Here is a 17,546-nt window from a genome sequence, read left to right as displayed (position 1 = left end):
GTTTGTTTGTTTGTTTGTTTTGAGAGTGCAAAAGAGAGCCTGTTCATGCAAGCGGGGAAGGGGGAGGAAGAGAGAGATTGAGAGAGAGAAAGAGAGGGAGAGAATCCCAAGCATGCTCCATGCCTAGCCTGGAGCCTGACCTGGGACTCAATTTCACGACTCTTGAAATCACCACCCTGAGGTCACGACCTGAACCCAAATCAAAAATATTGGATGTTTAACCAACTGAGCCGCCCAGGCAGCCCAGGCTGTAAACTGTTTCTAAGCATCCCACTCAAATGTGCCCAGAGCCACGGCTTTCATCACAGAGTGTGTATTCAAATACTTCAGTCTTGGGGTGCCTGGGTGGCTCAGTCGGTTAAGCGTTCGACTTCAGCTCAGGTCATGATCTCACACTCCGTGAGTTCAAGCCCCGCATCGGGCTCTGGGCTGACAGCTCAGAGCCTGGAGCCTGTTTCGGATTCTGTGTCTCCCTCTCTCTCTGACCCTCCCCCCATTCATGCTCTGTCTCTCTCTGTCTCAAAAATAAATAAATGTTTAAAAAAATTTTTAAAAAAATGCTTCAGTCTTGAAGCCCTATCTCCTGCCTTCTAGTCCCCTGCACTATTCTGAATTGTGTCCTGATTTGCCACCTAGTGGCTATTTGACCTCAAACAAGTTGGTTCCTTTTCTCAATTTCTTCAACCATAAAACACTGATGATAACCTTCACGGTACTGTTCTGAAAATTAATGACGGTGCAGATAAAGAGGTCAGTGTGCACAGTCCCACCACAAAGAAAGCACTTAAGTGAAGCTTTACTATTACCGTAAACCTTCTAGTAATACAAGGAAATCTGTCTCCGTGTGTAAAGGATGTAAATGCAAACTTGTAAGAACTGTAAAAAACTATGAAGCATCAGACTGACAGATTTAATTAAAAAAAAGATGGGGGTACAAGCTTCACATAGGGTCTCATACTGGTGATGGCTCCCACTAGTGAGAACTTTATCATAACCCAAATGGAAAATATGACTGTACCCAGCCTGAACTAAAAATGGAGAAACCGAAAAAGAAGGACTCTGGAGGATAGAGTACAACGTTTCTCTGCTGGACAATTCACTCTTTCTTGAAGAAGTTGCAATAAGTAAGAGAGAAGGTGGTTGTCCCATTCCATAAAAGATGGCCACTGGTGAGTCCTTCTACTGAGCTCCGAAGATTGAAGAATGGTGGTTTCCTAGGCCTGTGTTAGAACTCCGTAATTTTGAGACTCTAAAATTGCAAAGTGGGGCGCCTGGGGGGCTCAGTCGGTTGAGCGTCCGACTTCAGCTCAGGTCATGATCTCATGGCTCATGAGTTCCAGCCCCCTGTCGGGCTCTGTGCTGACAGCTCAGAGCCTGGAGTCTGCTTCGGATTCTGGGTCTCCCTCTCTTCGGATTGCTGTGCCCCTCCCTCATTCATGCTCTGTCTCTCTTTCCCTCAAGAATAAATAAAACATTAAAAAAACATAAAATAAAATTGCAAAGTTTTCTTGCCACTATTAACCAGTCCTATTGTTATTTTGTTTAAAAGTAATAGCATTGTTTAGGGCTCCTGGGTGGCTCAGTCAGTTAAGTGTCCAACTTCGGCTCAGGTCATGATCCCTTGAACCCAGGTTCGTGGATTCAAGCCCCATGGCAGGTTCTATGCTGACAGCTCAGAGCCTGCCTGGAGCCTACTGCGGATTCTGTGTCTCCCTCTCTCTCTGCCCCTCCCCCACTCACACTCTGTCTCTGTCTCTCAAAAATGAATACATGTTTAAAAAATTTTTAAGGGCGCCTGGGTGGCGCAGTCGGTTAAGCGTCCGACTTCAGCCAGGTCACGATCTCGCGGTCCGTGAGTTCGAGCCCCGCATCGGGCTCTGGGCTGATGGCTCAGAGCCTGGAGCCTGTTTCCGATTCTGTGTCTCCCTCTCTCTCTGCCCCTCCCCCGTTCATGCTCTGTCTCTCTCTGTCCCAAAAATAAATAAACGTTGAAAAAAAAAAAATTAAAAAAAAAAATTTTAAGTAACAGCATGTTTGTAGAACAAAGAAAAGTAAATACTACAAACTAATACACACTTAAAAAAGAATATCTACTTTCTACATTCTGGTGTTTTAAAAAAATAAGCATAAAATCGTCTATTGTATATGATGTTATGGGTTTTCTGGTCTGTTCTGGCTGTGTCCTGTAATGGTTCTGTAAAAAAGTGGGTCACTCCAGACGAGGGATGGATTCAGATTTTGAAGAGTCCGTTTCATATGATGGCTGAACATTTTCCAAAGACTGCTTCGTAAATAAAAATATTCTAATGGCAAGTTGATTCGTTTTTACTGTCTCTCTTATTCCAAAGAATCTTTGTCTTTGTTTTAGTTCCATGTGTATTTTTTTTTTGGCAGTAGTTCAACAGAATCAAATATTTGCAAGTCAAAAACAACCCAAACAACCCAAAGATAGGATGAATGTAAACAGAATTTGCGACCATAAAGATGCACCATCATGAAATGGAAAACATTTCATCACGTTTTCTAAAATAGAAGCTTAAAAAAGACTCAAACTGACACTTTGCTAGATGATGCTTAGTAGAGAGTCATAAAAATCAGAGAAAAAAGGTGGAATATTTGCCAGGGATTTTAGGTGTTGTTATGTTTTGTGCAAAAAAAATATATATACCTCTTAGAGGATCACAAGAGAGCATTAGAAGACTAAACCCTAGAATCTTTTGAGATTTAGATGAATTTATGGCTTATGATAATGTTGATTTAGCTAATGATAGAAAGGGATGTGCCTTATTTACTTAATTGAATTTATTTATTTTTAAATGTTTATTTATTTTTGAGAGAGTGCAAGTGGGGGAGGGGCAGAGAGACCAGCAGACAGAGGATCCAAAGCGGACTTGGCTGACAGCGGAGAGCCCGATTTGGGGCTTGAACTCATGTACTGTGAGATCATGGCCTGAGCTGAAGTTGGACGCTTAACTGACTGAGCAACCTAGGTGCTTCTGTTTAATTGAATTTAAAAGGAATTTATAATGCTAGTAGGAAATCTCATTAGACCTGAAATACCATGGAGAATGTTAAGAAGGAAAATTCTTTCTTACTTTCTGATGCAGTAGAACAGGTGCAACTCATCATACACAAAAGTGTCAGATTATAAATTATGTTCACACTGAGTACTATCATAACAGTACAAGAAAGATGTATTGACTTGATTGAAGTGAAAGAAAAATTTTGACATGGTCAAGCTTAGAAAGTTCTTTTTTTTTTTTTAATTTAAGTAATCTTTACACCCAATGTGAGGCTGAAACTCATGACTCCAAGATAAAGAGTTGGACGTTCTTCCGACTGAGCCAGCTGGCACCCCAAGCTTTGGAAATGCTTTTTTTTTTTTAATGTTTATTTTTGAGAGAGAGAGAGAGAGAGAGACAGAGTGCGTGAGCCAGGAGGGGCACAGAGAGAGGGAGACACAGAATCCGAAGCAGGCTCCAGGCTCTGAGCTGTCAGCACAGGGCCCGACGCGGGGCTCGAACTCACAAACCGAGAGATCATGACCTGAGCCGAAGTGGGACGCTTAACCGAGCCATCCAGGCAATTGGAAATTCTTAATTGGTAGAGGATGATATTGACATACAAATGCTTGTGGCCAGAAAAAAGATAATGGAGCAACTATGGCAGGTGTATAAAAGAGTAGAAACCATCATTTCCTCCCCCCAAATGATTATCCCACATTTGTGCCTTGCTCTGCCATAATTTCACATGCAAAACATCTGTGTCTATGATTCATCTATAACTTTTAAAAGTTTTATAAATGACTTATAATTTATTTAGCAAATTCAACAAGCAGATGGGCTATTCTTATGTCTATTCTAAAAACATAAAGACACCTGTGTGGCTCAGACTGTTAGGCAACCAACTCTTGATATCAGTTAAGGTCATGATCTCAGGATCGTGGGATTGAGCCCCAAAGCGTCAGGCTCTGTGGTGGGTGTGTTTAAAATAAAAACATAAACACATAAGGATATCAATGGACATCAAGATCAGATGCAGTCAGGGCTTTTACCCCACAAATTAGCTGTCACCCAATACTAACACATAAAATATCAAATGAAGAAACACACTCTGCTGAAATCAAAAGCATCTCAGTGCAAACAGATCACACATTTTTTATGGAACTTTCAGCGTGAGATGAATTTTGAATCATATAAAAAAAAAGCATACTATCCTGTAGTGAGAAAACCTGACAACGTATAAAGTTTCATGTTTCTTTGAAGCCCTATCTTCTTGCTTACAACAAAGGAAAGTCACTTTGTAAGTATGCCTGATCCACAGAAAACTTCATGGAAGTGGAAATGTATGAGCCACTGGATTAAATTATCAATTATGGGAAATAGACATACTTAAAATATTAGGATATTAAACAGTCTTCAGATGTTATATGATGAAAATTCTTTTCTTTCTTTTTTTTTACATTTATTTATTTTTGAGAGACAGAGAGAGGCAGAATGCAAGAGGGGGAGGGACAGAGAGAGAGGGAGACACAGAATCCAAAGCAGGCTCCCAGCTGACAGCACAGAGCCTGATGCGGGGCTCACACTCACAAACCATGAGATCATGACCTGAGCCGAAGTCGAACACTTAACCGACTGAGCCACCCAGGTGCCCCTATGAAAATTATTTTCTTTTTTTTTTTTTAATTTTTTTTTTCAACGTTTATTTATTTTTGGGACAGAGAGAGACAGAGCATGAACGGGGGAGGTGCAGAGAGAGAGGGAGACACAGAATCGGAAACAGGCTCCAGGCTCCGAGCCATCAGCCCAGAGCCCGACGCGGGGCTCGAACTCACGGACCGCGAGATCGCGACCTGGCTGAAGTCGGACGCTCAACCGACTGCGCCACCCAGGCGCCCCATGAAAATTATTTTCAAAAAGATCTGATTTAGAGCCAGCAGCCACTGATTTGACTCCCCAATATTCTGACAAAATTAAGTCCTGCTGAATTTCATCTCCAGTGATTTTAAGCAGCATTCAGGATCAACAATTCGTATTTTGAAAAATCACCATTGTGTTTTGTTCATCTAAAATTGAGTCACAAATTTTGCTTAATGCAGTACTGTCTAAATTTGGAAGCTACCTTTATGTATTTTTTTTTTTTTTACAATAACAGTCACAATGTTGGGGTCCTGAAAAAGATGTTTTAATAAGTGTAATCAAAAATTATTTTTTTTCTTTTTCTTTTTTCTTAATTTTATTTGTTTTAATTTACATCCAAATTAGTTAGCATATAGTGCAACAATGATTTCAGGAGTAAGTTCCTTAGTGCCCCTTACCCATTTAGCCCATCCCCCCTCCCACACCCCCTCCAGCAACCCTCAGTTTGTTCTCCATATTTATGAGTCTCTTCTGTTTTGTCCCCCTCCCTGTTTTTATATTATTTTTGTTTCCCTTATGTTCATCTGTTTTGTCTCTTAAAGTCCTCTTATGAGTGAAGTCATATGACTTTTGTCTTTCTCTGACTGACTAATTTCGCTTAGCATAATACCCTCCAGTTCCATCCACGTAGTTGCAAACGGCAAGATTTTTTTTTTAATTTTTTTTAACGTTTATTTATTTTTGAGACAGAGAGAGACAGAGCATGAACGGGGGAGGGGCAGAGAGAGAGGGAGACACAGAATCGGAAGCAGGCTCCAGGCTCTGAGCAAGCGGTCAGCACAAAGCCTGACGCGGGGCTCGAACTCACGGACCGTGAGATCGTGACCTGAGTTGAAGTCGGACGCTTAACCGACTGAGCCACCCAGGCGCCCCAGCAAATGGCAAGATTTCATTTTCTCATTGCTGAGTAATATTCCATTGTGTATAAATACCACATCTTCTTTATCCACTCATCCATCGATGGACATTTGGGCTGTTTCCATACTTTGGCTATTGTCAACAGTGCTGCTATAAACATGGGGGTGCATGTGTCCCTTCAAAACAGCACACCTGTATCCTGTGGATAAACGCCTAGTAGTGCAATTGCTGGGTCGTTGGGTAGTTCTATTTTAAGTTTTTTGAGGAATCTCCATACTGTTTTCCAGAGGGGCTGCACCTGCTTGCATTCCCAAAAGTAATCAAAAATTATTTGCAATGGTGACTGGTTCATGAGAAAATGCAAAACATGGCAAGTCTCTCTACTGAAGCAAGATACACCAGGAAGTATATTTTGAAAATATTATTTGCTTCTGGGGTGCCTTCATGGCTCATTTGGTTGAGCATCTGACTCTTGATTTTGACTGGGGTCATGGTCTCAAGGTTTGTGGGACTCTGTACTGACAGGCTGACAGCCAGGAGCCTGCTTGGAATTCTACTCTTCCTCTCTCTTTGCCCCTCCCCCCCCCCAATAAATAAACATTAAAAAAATATTATTTGCGGGGTACCTGGGTGGCTCAGTTGGTTGAGCATCCCACTTCAGCTTAAGTAATGATCTCACGGTTTGTGGGTTCAAGCCCTGTGTCAGGCTCTGTGCTGTCAGCTCGAGCCTGAATCCTGCTTTGGATTCTTTGTCTCCCTCTCTCTGTCCCTCCCCCACTCATTCTCTCTCTCTCTCTCTCTCAAAAATGAATACACATTTAAAAAATTAAAAAAATATATTTGTTTCCATTAGAGCTAGGAATATAAAATTGTAATTCTGGGGCGCCTGGGTGGCACAGTCGGTTAAGCGTCCGACTTCAGCCAGGTCACGATCTCGCGGTCCGTGAGTTCGAGCCCCGCGTCGGGCTCTGGGCTGATGGCTCGGAGCCTGGAGCCTGTTTCCGATTCTGTGTCTCCCTCTCTCTCTGCCCCTCCCCCGTTCATGCTCTGTCTCTCTCTGTCCCAAAAATAAATAAACGTTGAAAAAAAAAATTAAAAAAAAAATAAATAAAATTGTAATTCTAATTTTGGTATATTACAATTAAACTTAAAATAATGTTTTTTCACTTTTCAGTTTTTCTTTTCTTTTTCTTTTTTTTTTTTTTTTTAAGGTTTGTTTAGTTTTGAGAGAGAGCACAAGCAGGGAAGGGGCAGAGAGAGAGGGGGACAGAGGATCCAAAGCATCAGTAGAGAGCCCAACGAGGGGCTGAAACTCAGGAACTGTGAGATCATGACCTGAGCCGAATCAGTCGTTCGACCAATTGAGCCACCCAGGTGCCCCGAGTTCTCAGTTAAAAAAAATTTTTTTTTAATATTTATTATTTATTTATTTTAATTTTTTTAGAATGTTTATTTATTATTGAGAGACAGAGAGAGAGAGAGAGACAGAGCATGAGCGGGGGAGAGGCAGAGAGAGGAGGAGACCCAGAATCCGAAGCAGGCTCCAGGCTCTGAACTGTCAGCACAGAGCCCGACACGGGGCTCGAACTCACAAACCGCGAAACCATGACCAGCCAAAGTCGGACGCTCAGCCAACTGAGCCACCCAGTTGCCCCTATTATTTATTTTTTAGAGAGAGACAGAGTGAGAGCAGGGAAAGGGCAGTGAGAGAGGGGGAGACACAGAATCTGAAGCAGGCGCCAGGCTCCAAGTTGTCAGCACAAAGCCTGACGTGGGGCTCGAACTCACGAACTGGACCGTGAGATCATGATCCGAGCGGAGCTGTAGTTGGGCGCTTAACCAACTGAGCCACCCAGGCGCCCCTTCAGTTTTTCAATATGTTTCGACTGTTTTAACACTGTAGGGAAAATTAACCACAAAAAAAAAATTAACAGAAGTGTAAAAGTACCAGCACACATTTTCTTTCACCTCTGCGATCAATACGACTTGGCTGGGCACTGGCTGTATGCCCTACCTATTTTCTTGGAAGGAAGGTCTCGATATTTTGTACATTCATTTCCTGACTGAATGTGTTTCCCTTCTTTAAATTTGTAGCAGAATTTCTCTCCCCAGAAACAGTCCTGAGTCTGTAAAGAATACTTTAGCATGCTAAGATTGGGAGGCATCAGATCGCTCCATAAATGGGTACTTTGTACAATAAAAACTTGTGAGAATGTCAGACGAGAAGGGAAAGAGTCCAGAATAGGCAAGGTTCAGTGGTTGCTAATTGGGAAATATGACTCCAGAGAAGGCTCGGCAGAGCTGTCATGGAGCAAGAAGAAAATTATTTCCTCGGTATTTATAGGGCACCAAGTTGGTTCTGAAGTCACAGGGGCACCTCCTTCAGGAGGCATATCCTAATAATGATGTGGTTTGGAGTGTTGGGGTTTGGAGCTGTCGGCTAAGAATTCTTGAGACATCTTCGGTGCAAAAAGGTGGTTTTATTAAAGCACGGGCAGGACCCATGGTTAGAAAGAGCTGCACTGGGTTTGTGACAAATAACTGACTATATACCTTCAGCTTGGGAGGGGGTTAGGGATGACCTAAGTCTCTGAGGCATTCTAGAAGCAAGGCTTCCGGGACCTTGAGGGGCTAACTGTTGTTAGGAAAAGGCCATTTATCCCCGTGTGGTAAAAACTCAGTCATGAGACCCTTCAGATGTATATCAGGGGGCCATAAGCTTGGAGTTGGGTTGCCAACAAGTATCTTGGGATGTAGAGATAAAAGCAGTTTCCAAAGGAATTTTTTCGATGTCAACGCAGACTTACAGGATCCTGGGGTTGGGATAATGTTAAGCTAAGATTGCCTTTTGCCCTTAGCAAAGTGTCATCATCCAGGCAGCTGGGCTCCTAGAGGGAGGTGACTCTGTTGGTCTCAAGGACTTGTCAATGGGCTATAGGCGGCAAGGGAATTTAATTTTTCATTTGCCTTTGTTTCCCCCCTCGACACCACAAAGGTAACCCAAAGGTTTTGTGCTTCCTTACATGCATATAAACGTATTAGTAATTACTCAGTAATAAATTGTGTTTTCTCTCTCTTTTATATTGGTGTGGACATCTTTTGTTGGCAGGGTTATTTTATTTTCCTCCAAAAATGAAGGAGTTTCTCTTATGCCACCATCCTATATATAGCAGTACTTCTCAAACAGAATTTTTAAAAAATGTTTATTTATTTATTTTTGAGGGAGGGTGGGTGAGGAGGGGGAGAGAGCGAGCGAGCGAGAGAGAATCCCAAGCAGGCTCCACGCTGTCGGCACAGAGCTAGACTCCGGTGCCATCTCATGAACCATGAGATCATGACCTGAGCCAAAACAAAGGGTCGGACGCTTAGCCGACTGAGCCAACCAGGAACCCTTCAAAAGAAATTTTCTAATCTGGTATCCCTAATGTCAAAAGAAAGCAAGCCCTGGGGTAGTAACAAACTGGAGAAATTTTTACATGAAATATTAACTTTTATTTTCTTATATATTTTTAACTGTTTCAATAATATCAAAATAAACACAAGGAAATTATGGAGAACAGAATATCCTTATGCATTTAATAGGAGGAACAGACTTATGCTGTATCTCCAGGATAGGGGCTTTCTTTCTTTTTCAAGATTTTAGAGATCTCTACACCCAAGGTGGGGCCCAAACTCACAAGTGGCAGATTATAGTCACATGTTTTACCAACCAAGCCAGCCAGGTGCCCCTACTTTCTCATTTTAGATTCTATTCCATAAAACATGTTTATTTTTTGTAATATTACTGTTTTCAAATACTTGCCATCAAGGAAAATTGACATTGTAGGAAGAGAGACTATATTTTGTCTTGGGACATCAGGTATCCCTTAGTGTACTTCAGGGGTACTCAAGTTCAGAAGTAATATTACTGATTCAAGAAATTCATGAAACATTGGTTCCTAAACTTGTAGAAGTATCTATAAAGAGAATTAAGGTGCTGCTTTGTAATCCATTTTAAAACACAAAGCGCAGACACTGGGTGTTTGGGGGGTATAGAGGAACTCTCTATACTCTCTTCACAACTTTTCTGCACATCTAATGTATTTTAAAATAAAAAATCATCAAAAAAAAAAAATTCCACCTTTAGCAACTTAGAGACCAGGGGCCGGTGCTTGGCTATGACTTTTTATTAACAGAACCTGAATGACACCAGGTCTTACGCTGGTTTTAATTTTCTCATGCCCAATTCCCAAGGTTCCAATGAACTCATTTTTAATCTACTGTGGTTTTCGGGCTCCAGTCGGTGTTCCTATTTTTGACACAGTTTTCTTACCTTACTCTGTTGGGAAGAGTGGGAAACGCTGATACTTAAGTATCCCCAGGGGCCAGGGCCAACAGGTGAACAAAAATGGTAACAATAAAAGGAAAGACAATGGAGAGTGGAAAAACCCTCAGAGAATTCACTTCTAGGTGTGCTGTTAACTGGCAAGAACGTAACTACCAGCAAATAGATAAGATGGGAATTAAGCTCTAACAATAGATCCTAATCTAGCCGCTTCTTCACCAAAACAAAGGACACCATTAACTCCTCAGGAGGTGGCAGCACCTGGGGCCACGCTGTACTCCCAGCTGCGGGCGAAGTTACTAGAAGAGGGTCCTTGCCCTTTGCTCTCCTTCAAAGCTCGCCCGGGCCCTCAAAGGCAGGGCGTGGGGAGCGGAATGCAGCACTTCACCCGCCGAAAGCGGGACAGAGACCACCGGCGCCAGAGCGAAATTCCCCATCTTCGGGTCCTGAAGCTGGGGAAACGCGAGAGACGTACTGGGCGGAAACACTGCGCATGCGGGGAGGTCGTGCGCGCGGGCGACGGGATGCACGGCGCATGCGCCCCTCGCTTGGGCGGTGCCCCCGCCCTTTTTTTTTTTTTTTTTTCTCACGGCAGGTAATAGGTGGCTTCTTTTTCCCTCTCGCCCCGCCCACTCTACCCCCCCTCCCGTCAGGGGCGTTGTCATGGCGACCCAGAGGCCACAACCGGAGGGTGGCGGGCTGGTCTGCTCTGCGGACCTGGCGGCGGCGACAGTGGCAACTCATGGAGCTTTCAAGAAACTCCGCGGAGGAGACCCGGAAGCGGACGGGCCTCGGCCGTTGCAGGCATTTCTTCTGGCTGGGCGTCGCCTTCGACACGGTGGGCGCGACCGTGCTGTTCACAGGGGTCTTCGCGCGCCTGGTCTTCTCCGACCTGCTGCTCTACCTGGGTTCCATCATCATCTTCCTCAGCCTGCTGTGGTGGGTCTTCTGGTACACCGGCAACATCGAACTGACTGCGGAAGAGCCCTCGAAGAGGCCCTTCCACGTGCTCTCCTCCACCATGGTGGACGCACTAAGCCACACGGTCAGCCACCGCTTCTCTCTCACCATCTGCAACGTGTCCCGGAACTTGAGGGGCTTCCGGCGGCGCTGCAGCCGCAGGAGGTTCCTTCAGACCGTTGCTTCTCTGGATATGACCGTCACGGGCCAGCTCGAAAACCGGCTGGAGAAGGAGGACGAGGACAAAGACGCGACGCAAAGTGTCCAGGAGAGCGGCGACGCGCAAGACCTGCGCGGAGAGGACCTGGGCCCCAAACCTGAACCGGTCGGAAGTTCCGAGGGAGTTCGCTCCCCAGGCCCTGGGGCCGGGCTGCCAGGGTTCGTGAAGGGATCGTCATCCACGCATCTGGGGCCGCCTGAGTTCGTTGTGTCTCCTCCCGACCGGCCTCGGGCCCCAGCCGTCCTCCCCTTCAGGAGCCAGCACGGAGTCCCCTGGGCCTCCGCCCGCCAGCCTCCAGCTGTGCGTTCTTTGAGGATCCAGCCTGCAGTCAGTCTTGCCACTGCGGGTCAGCCTGCCGCCTCCTTGGCTTCCGGCAGTCAGGCTGCGCCCATCCTGGCTTCTAAGAGTCTGCCCGCTGCCCCCTCGACCTCCATGAGTCAACCTGGACTCGTCCCGGCCTCTCAGAGCCAGTCCTTGGTGTCTCTGCCAACGCAGAGCCAACCCTTGGTGCCCATGGCTACTCAGAGCCACCTCTTGGTGCCCGTGGCCTCTCAGGGTCATCCCCTGGTGCCAGCACCTGCGCAGAGCAACCTCCAGGCCCTTTTGGCCTCTCAAAGCTACCGGCTGTTATCTGCAGCCTCACAGAGCCACCTCCAAGCCCCCCTAGCCTCACAGAGCCAGACTGAGAATCTTTCTCTGGTCTCTGAAACTACATCTCCAGTTGCTGTGGCTCCCCAAGCCCAGGCCCTGAGCACCCCTGTGTCTGTGATCCAGCTTCTGTCATCCCAGTCTTTTCAGAACCAAACTGTGGACCTGCGGCTCTCCCTTGCTGTCCCGGACTTTCAGGACCTGTGTCACACCCAGCAGGACCCCCAGAGCATCATGTCTTTAGTTCGAGAGATGACTCCCAGCCAGATGACTCCCAGCCAGTCTGCGTCTGCCCAGGAGTTTCAGAAGCCAGTTGCACAGGCTTCTGAGACTCCACTACCAGCGAGCCAGGAGCTGAGTCAGGACCCCCCTGCCACCACATCTCCACCCCCTGGGTCCCAGGCCCAGCAGTCAGTGCCCCCTGAGAACACACCTGTCCCTGCCTCAGAGATGAGAAGTCACCCTCCCTAGTACAGAACCAGACCCCAGCCATCCGAGTGGCTGCTCAGGCCTTTGCCAAGTAAGTGCCTTTTGGAAGTAGTATTCCTTGATTGTTTCCAGGTCTGTGTTCTGCTGGTTTCCTCAGTCCCTTCTGTTGGAAAAAAAAAATGAGGCAAGTGGAGGTGAAGTGGTCTGTTCCTGCATGGATTAGATCTTTTGAACTTCGGGAGGTTTTTGAAACCTAGTGCTGTGCGTGGAACAGTGTTGTTAAAGCTTTACCTGCTTACCCCCAGAGTGAGATCGATTTCTCTTATTTAGGCTTACTAAGGACAGGGTGGTAAGTAAGACATTCCACCAGGAGCTGTAGGGGGGTGGGGAGAGGGACTCTGCATTTTTTCTGAAACAGGATGATTTTAGGCAGTACAGGGGCACAGCATTAAATAGCAACAAGTCCTCCAGGGGGGGAAGTTATTACCCTTTAAATTCTTTTGTGGTCCTTTTGATTCTGTCCGGGAGAACATCCTTAGTTTGGGGTTCGTGATCTCCAGCACCTCTCTCATGCTTTGGTAGGCAACAACTGTACCCAGCTAGGATTTAATACCTTGTGTGTTAAAGTTATTTCAATGGGTAACTTCTATTTATGCCAAGTAATAAGTGGTTTTTCTATTTACAGTAGTGCCAATTGCTTTTCACAGTATAAGTAAAGTAAGTAACTTTTCAAAGTTAAGTAAACAAAACAAAACCAAAAAAACTCAAACACTTACATGAGCCAACTTAAAGGTAAGAAATTAATTGTATAGTGAAGGTTGAATGATCCTGAAGTTTGGAAAACATTTGGCTATTTGTACTAAATCCCATGAACTTTCTACTAGATCACAAGACCCTCTGTGCTAACCTGTTTGATGAACTAACTCTATGCTTGAGGCTATTGAGGACCAATTCCACTTAACTCCTCAACCTTCTGTCAATTAGAAAGGTAGAAAAGGTCATGTGAAGGTCAAAATTGGTGACCCTGCTCAGTGGGTTAAGTGCTGTCATAATGGTATTCACTGCTGAGTATCAATTTCCTGATCTTTTTCTCTAATCCTATTCCATAAATTACCTGCTCTGGAGGTGGGGAGAGTATAGAGCAGAGCAGTATTTTGAGGTTATGTTAATGCTCCCTGTTTTTTTTTTTTTTTTTTTTTTTTTTTTTAAATTTTTTTTTTTTTTTCAACGTTTTATTTATTTTTGGGACAGAGAGAGACAGAGCATGAACGGGGGAGGGGCAGAGAGAGAGGGAGACACAGAATCGGAAACAGGCTCCAGGCTCTGAGCCATCAGCCCAGAGCCTGACGCGGGGCTCAAACTCACGGACCGCGAGATCGTGACCTGGCTGAAGTCGGACGCTTAACCGACTGCGCCACCCAGGCGCCCCTAATGCTCCCTGTTTAAATGCTATCAACATGTTATCCAAGAAGGTTATTTCATATTGGTTGGTTTCATTTCCGGGGGGGGGGGCGAGGGGTAACAAATGAATATTCTGTGGAAGTCAAACTCTTAATTTCTTTCTTCTTTAGGCTTGTTAAGAAGGATAATGTGTGGGGGCGCCTGGGTGGCCCATTCGGTTAAGCCTCTGACTCTTTTTCTTTAAAGCTTTTAAATTATTTTTATTTTTATGTTTTTTATTTGAGAGAGAGAGAGAGAGAGAGAGAGAGAGAGAGAGATCGTGAGCAGGGGAGAGAGGCAGAGGGAGAGAGAAAAAGAGAATCCCAAGTAGTGGAGCCTGACACGGGGCTCCATCCCATGACTCTGGGATCATGACCTGGGGCTGAAATCAAGAGTTGGACACTAAACCGACTGAGCCACCCAGGGGCCCCAAGCCTTGGGGTCTTGACCTCAGCTCAGGTCTTGATCTCAGGGTCATGAGTTAAAGCCCCTCCTTGTTAGGCTCTGTGCTGGGGATGAGGCCTACTTAAAAAAAAGAAAAAAAGAAAGATAAGATGTGTTATAATTCTACCTGTGGTCTCTGTTGTAAGGTAATGGCAGTAGGCCAATAATTAGATAATAATTCTAAGGTCTTTACCAGTTCTAAGCTGAAAACAGGCCTCTTAGACATTAGCAACAGTTTCTAACCCAAGTGTAGGCTCCATGGGCATTCATCTTGGAAAACGCTTCAGATGTTTATTTACTTGCACATAACTTCTTTTAAAATCCTTTTTAAAAATACTTATTTTTGAGACAGAGAGAGAGAGAGAGCAGAGGAGGGGCAGAGAGGGGTACAGAGGATCCAAAGTGGGCTCTGTGCTGACAGCAGACAGCCTGATGCGGGGCTCAAACTCACGAACTATAGGATCATGACCTGAGCCGAAACCATGAGTCATACACTTGACCAGTTGAGCCACCCAGGCACACCCCCCACCCCTTTTTTTGCTACAAAGATGACGTCAGGTAGAATGAACACCAAATGTTATGACACATTTCTCTATATTGACCGTAAGATACTTACCTAAAACAAGAGTTGACAAATTTTTTCTATAAAGACCCAGATAGTAAGTATTTTAGGCTCTGTGGGCCAAAGGGCAAAATCAAGGATATTATGTGATTGCTTATATACCGAGAGAGAAAAGAAAACGGCCCCCCAGTGTGTGTGGGTAGGCTGCATAGTTCCTCTGACTCCCGTTGAGTCATCTGGAGGCTTTCACCTAAGAGCATTGATCTTTCAGGGATCCTGGCCCTCTCTTGTTCTGCTGGCCTGAGAGGAGGTGATTTCCAGAGTCTTTGACTCCCAGATTGAGATTCCACTGTTTGGTGCCTGGCATTTGCCCCTAGTGGAGTCTAGAATGTGTAGATGGTGATGTTCAGGCCCTGAGCAGACACTGGCCAGACAGGCAGGCATCGGGAGCTCTGGGGGGAGCAGGGGTGGAAACTGATGCCCACGTTGGCCTTTGAACTCACAGTGATAGTCCCCAGCAACAGAAAGATGCAGAGTTGAGGAGGGGTGCTCCTGATATCTGGTGGGTAGAGACCAGAGGTGCTGCAAAACACAGTGCCCTGGCTGGCCTGTTCCAGCACAGAATTATTCCACCCAAACCATTATTACTGTGAGATTGAGGAACCCTGATCTAGAATAATAAAAAAAAATTGCTCTGTAGTTCACGAGGTACTTAAAGAAAAATATTTTTATCCTCAGAGGACTTATTAGCTTTTAATTAGTCATGGTATCTTTTAGACCATGAAGATCTTATTCACCTTTGTTTTATTTATCTTTTCTTTTTAAATTATTTTTAAATTTTTAAATTTTTATTTTTTTAACTAGTCTCCACACCCAACATGGGGCTTGTTCTCGGGGCCCTAAGATGAAGAGTCACACACTCTACCAACTGAGCCAGCCAGGAGCCCCTGTTATATTTATCATCATATTCCCATTTTGAATTAAGATGCACTTGGGGCATTTGTCAATAACAACAGCTAACATTTATTGGGTGTTATAATACACTACACACTGTACTAAGTAATGTACAGGGATTGTCTTGTTTGTCCTAACAATCAGAGGTGGGCTCCATTGGAGCCGGAATTGAGGTGTAATTGATGTGTGATTTGTTATAAGGTGTAGATTATAAGCTTTCCTTTCAAGTTAAAGTTATTAAAGAGCGTTCTTCGTGAGCCCGTCAATTGTAACTTGAGCTGTAATACGCCACATCAACCTATGGGTGGCTCCTCTTTTGAAAGCTGTGTTCCCGGGGAGAACTCTGTAATTTTTTTGTTCCACTCTGTTTATAAATATCATCTCAAATACAAATTGCTTTTTTCTTTCCAGAATCACCAGTGTTTCTACAGACTTAAGTGCCAACTTTATAAAAGCACAAGTACTTACCTCTTAACCTCGTTTCAGAAACCTCCATGTGGAGTGCTGATCTCTCTCAGGCCAGTGGGCCTACTAGACGGCCTTTGCCAAGTGTACGTGTGTCAGTGTTGGGGAGAATTTTCCGGCTTCAGATCATAAAGTTATTGCCAGAATCTTAAGCCATAATAAACTATGCTATTCTAAATGATCTTTGTTTTAAAAAAAAAAGTTGTTTTTTAAAATCGACTTCTTGTGAGAGAATTCCAAGTAGAAAATAATGCCTCACACACTCTGGGTGAAGACGGAAGTAAGCATAGTCCCCACGGAAACGGACAGTGGAAAATGTAACTCTGAATTTAAGATTACTTTGTGACCTCATTAACTAATAGAAAAGTCAACACAATCAATGCATTGTAACATGCTACAATTTATATTTATATGTTCATTTCATTTCGTGAACATGAATTTCCCATTTTCCCAAGGATTTTTATTTTTCCCAAGGCTTTTAAAATCTGATTGGGTTGTACATTTTATTGGTAATCAAATAAAATTCATTTGAGAGTGTCTTCTTATATTCTTTCTTTGTATCAGTAGGTTATTTATGCAAGAATTCTCCAAAATTGGGATAGTTTTCTTTAGAGATTTCCATTATAGGCAAAAGCATGTTTTCAGGTGGTACGATACTTTTGATCAAAACTCCCAAAAACTTTAGCTGTTTTATATTTCTTCCCCCTTTCTGTCCCATGCTTTGGTATTTCTGTATTATATTTCTATATTATAATTTCTATATTATATTTAAAATTTCTATTTTATATTTCTATATTATAACTTAAAATAATTAACTCAGGCTGAAAGACTATGCATGGCAGATATTTGGGAAAAAAGAATAACGGAAGTGAAGTAATCCAGCTAAGTAAAGTAAGCCAGTCACAGCCAGACAAATACTGTATGATTCCACTTCTATGACATTTCTCATATGACAGAATCAGATTCATAGAGACAGAAAGAATGGTGGTTGCTGGGGGGAGGGGAGAAGGGGAAGTTGTTTACTGGCATCAAGTTTCAGATGAAAAGAATTCTGGACGTAGTTGCACAACATTGTGAATGTAGCTAACACTACTGGGCGCTATGCTTAGAAATGGTTAGGGGCGCCTGGGGGGGCCAGTCTGTTAAGCAGCCGACTCTTGATCTTGGCTCAGGTCATGATCTCACAGTTCCAGCTCCTTGTCCGGCTCTTCGCTGACAGCGCACAGCCTGCTTGGGCTTCTCTCTCTCCCTCTCTCTGCCTCTCCCCTGCTCAAGCACACGTGGGCTTTCTCTCAAAATAAATAAACTGCCTCTCATCTG

General features: G+C 44.2%; 1 protein-coding gene across 1 annotated transcript; it reads left to right on the top strand.

Moving 5' to 3' along the window:
• Positions 1-10,526: 10,526 nt before the first annotated feature.
• LOC123589063 (proline-rich protein 36-like) lies at positions 10,527-16,765 on the top strand. The gene is made up of 2 exons (XM_045460664.1): positions 10,527-12,452; positions 16,173-16,765. The coding sequence occupies exon 1, from the start codon at positions 10,598-10,600 to the stop codon at positions 12,401-12,403; it is 1,806 nt and encodes a 601-aa protein (XP_045316620.1). The 5' UTR covers positions 10,527-10,597; the 3' UTR covers positions 12,404-12,452; positions 16,173-16,765.
• The last annotated feature ends 781 nt before the right edge of the window (positions 16,766-17,546 follow it).

Source organism: Leopardus geoffroyi, chromosome E3 (assembly GCF_018350155.1).
Source record: "Leopardus geoffroyi isolate Oge1 chromosome E3, O.geoffroyi_Oge1_pat1.0, whole genome shotgun sequence".
In the NCBI taxonomy this organism is placed as follows: Eukaryota; Metazoa; Chordata; class Mammalia; order Carnivora; family Felidae; genus Leopardus; species Leopardus geoffroyi.
Note: the sequence above shows the minus strand (reverse complement) of the source record. Positions and strands in the feature narration are given on the sequence as shown.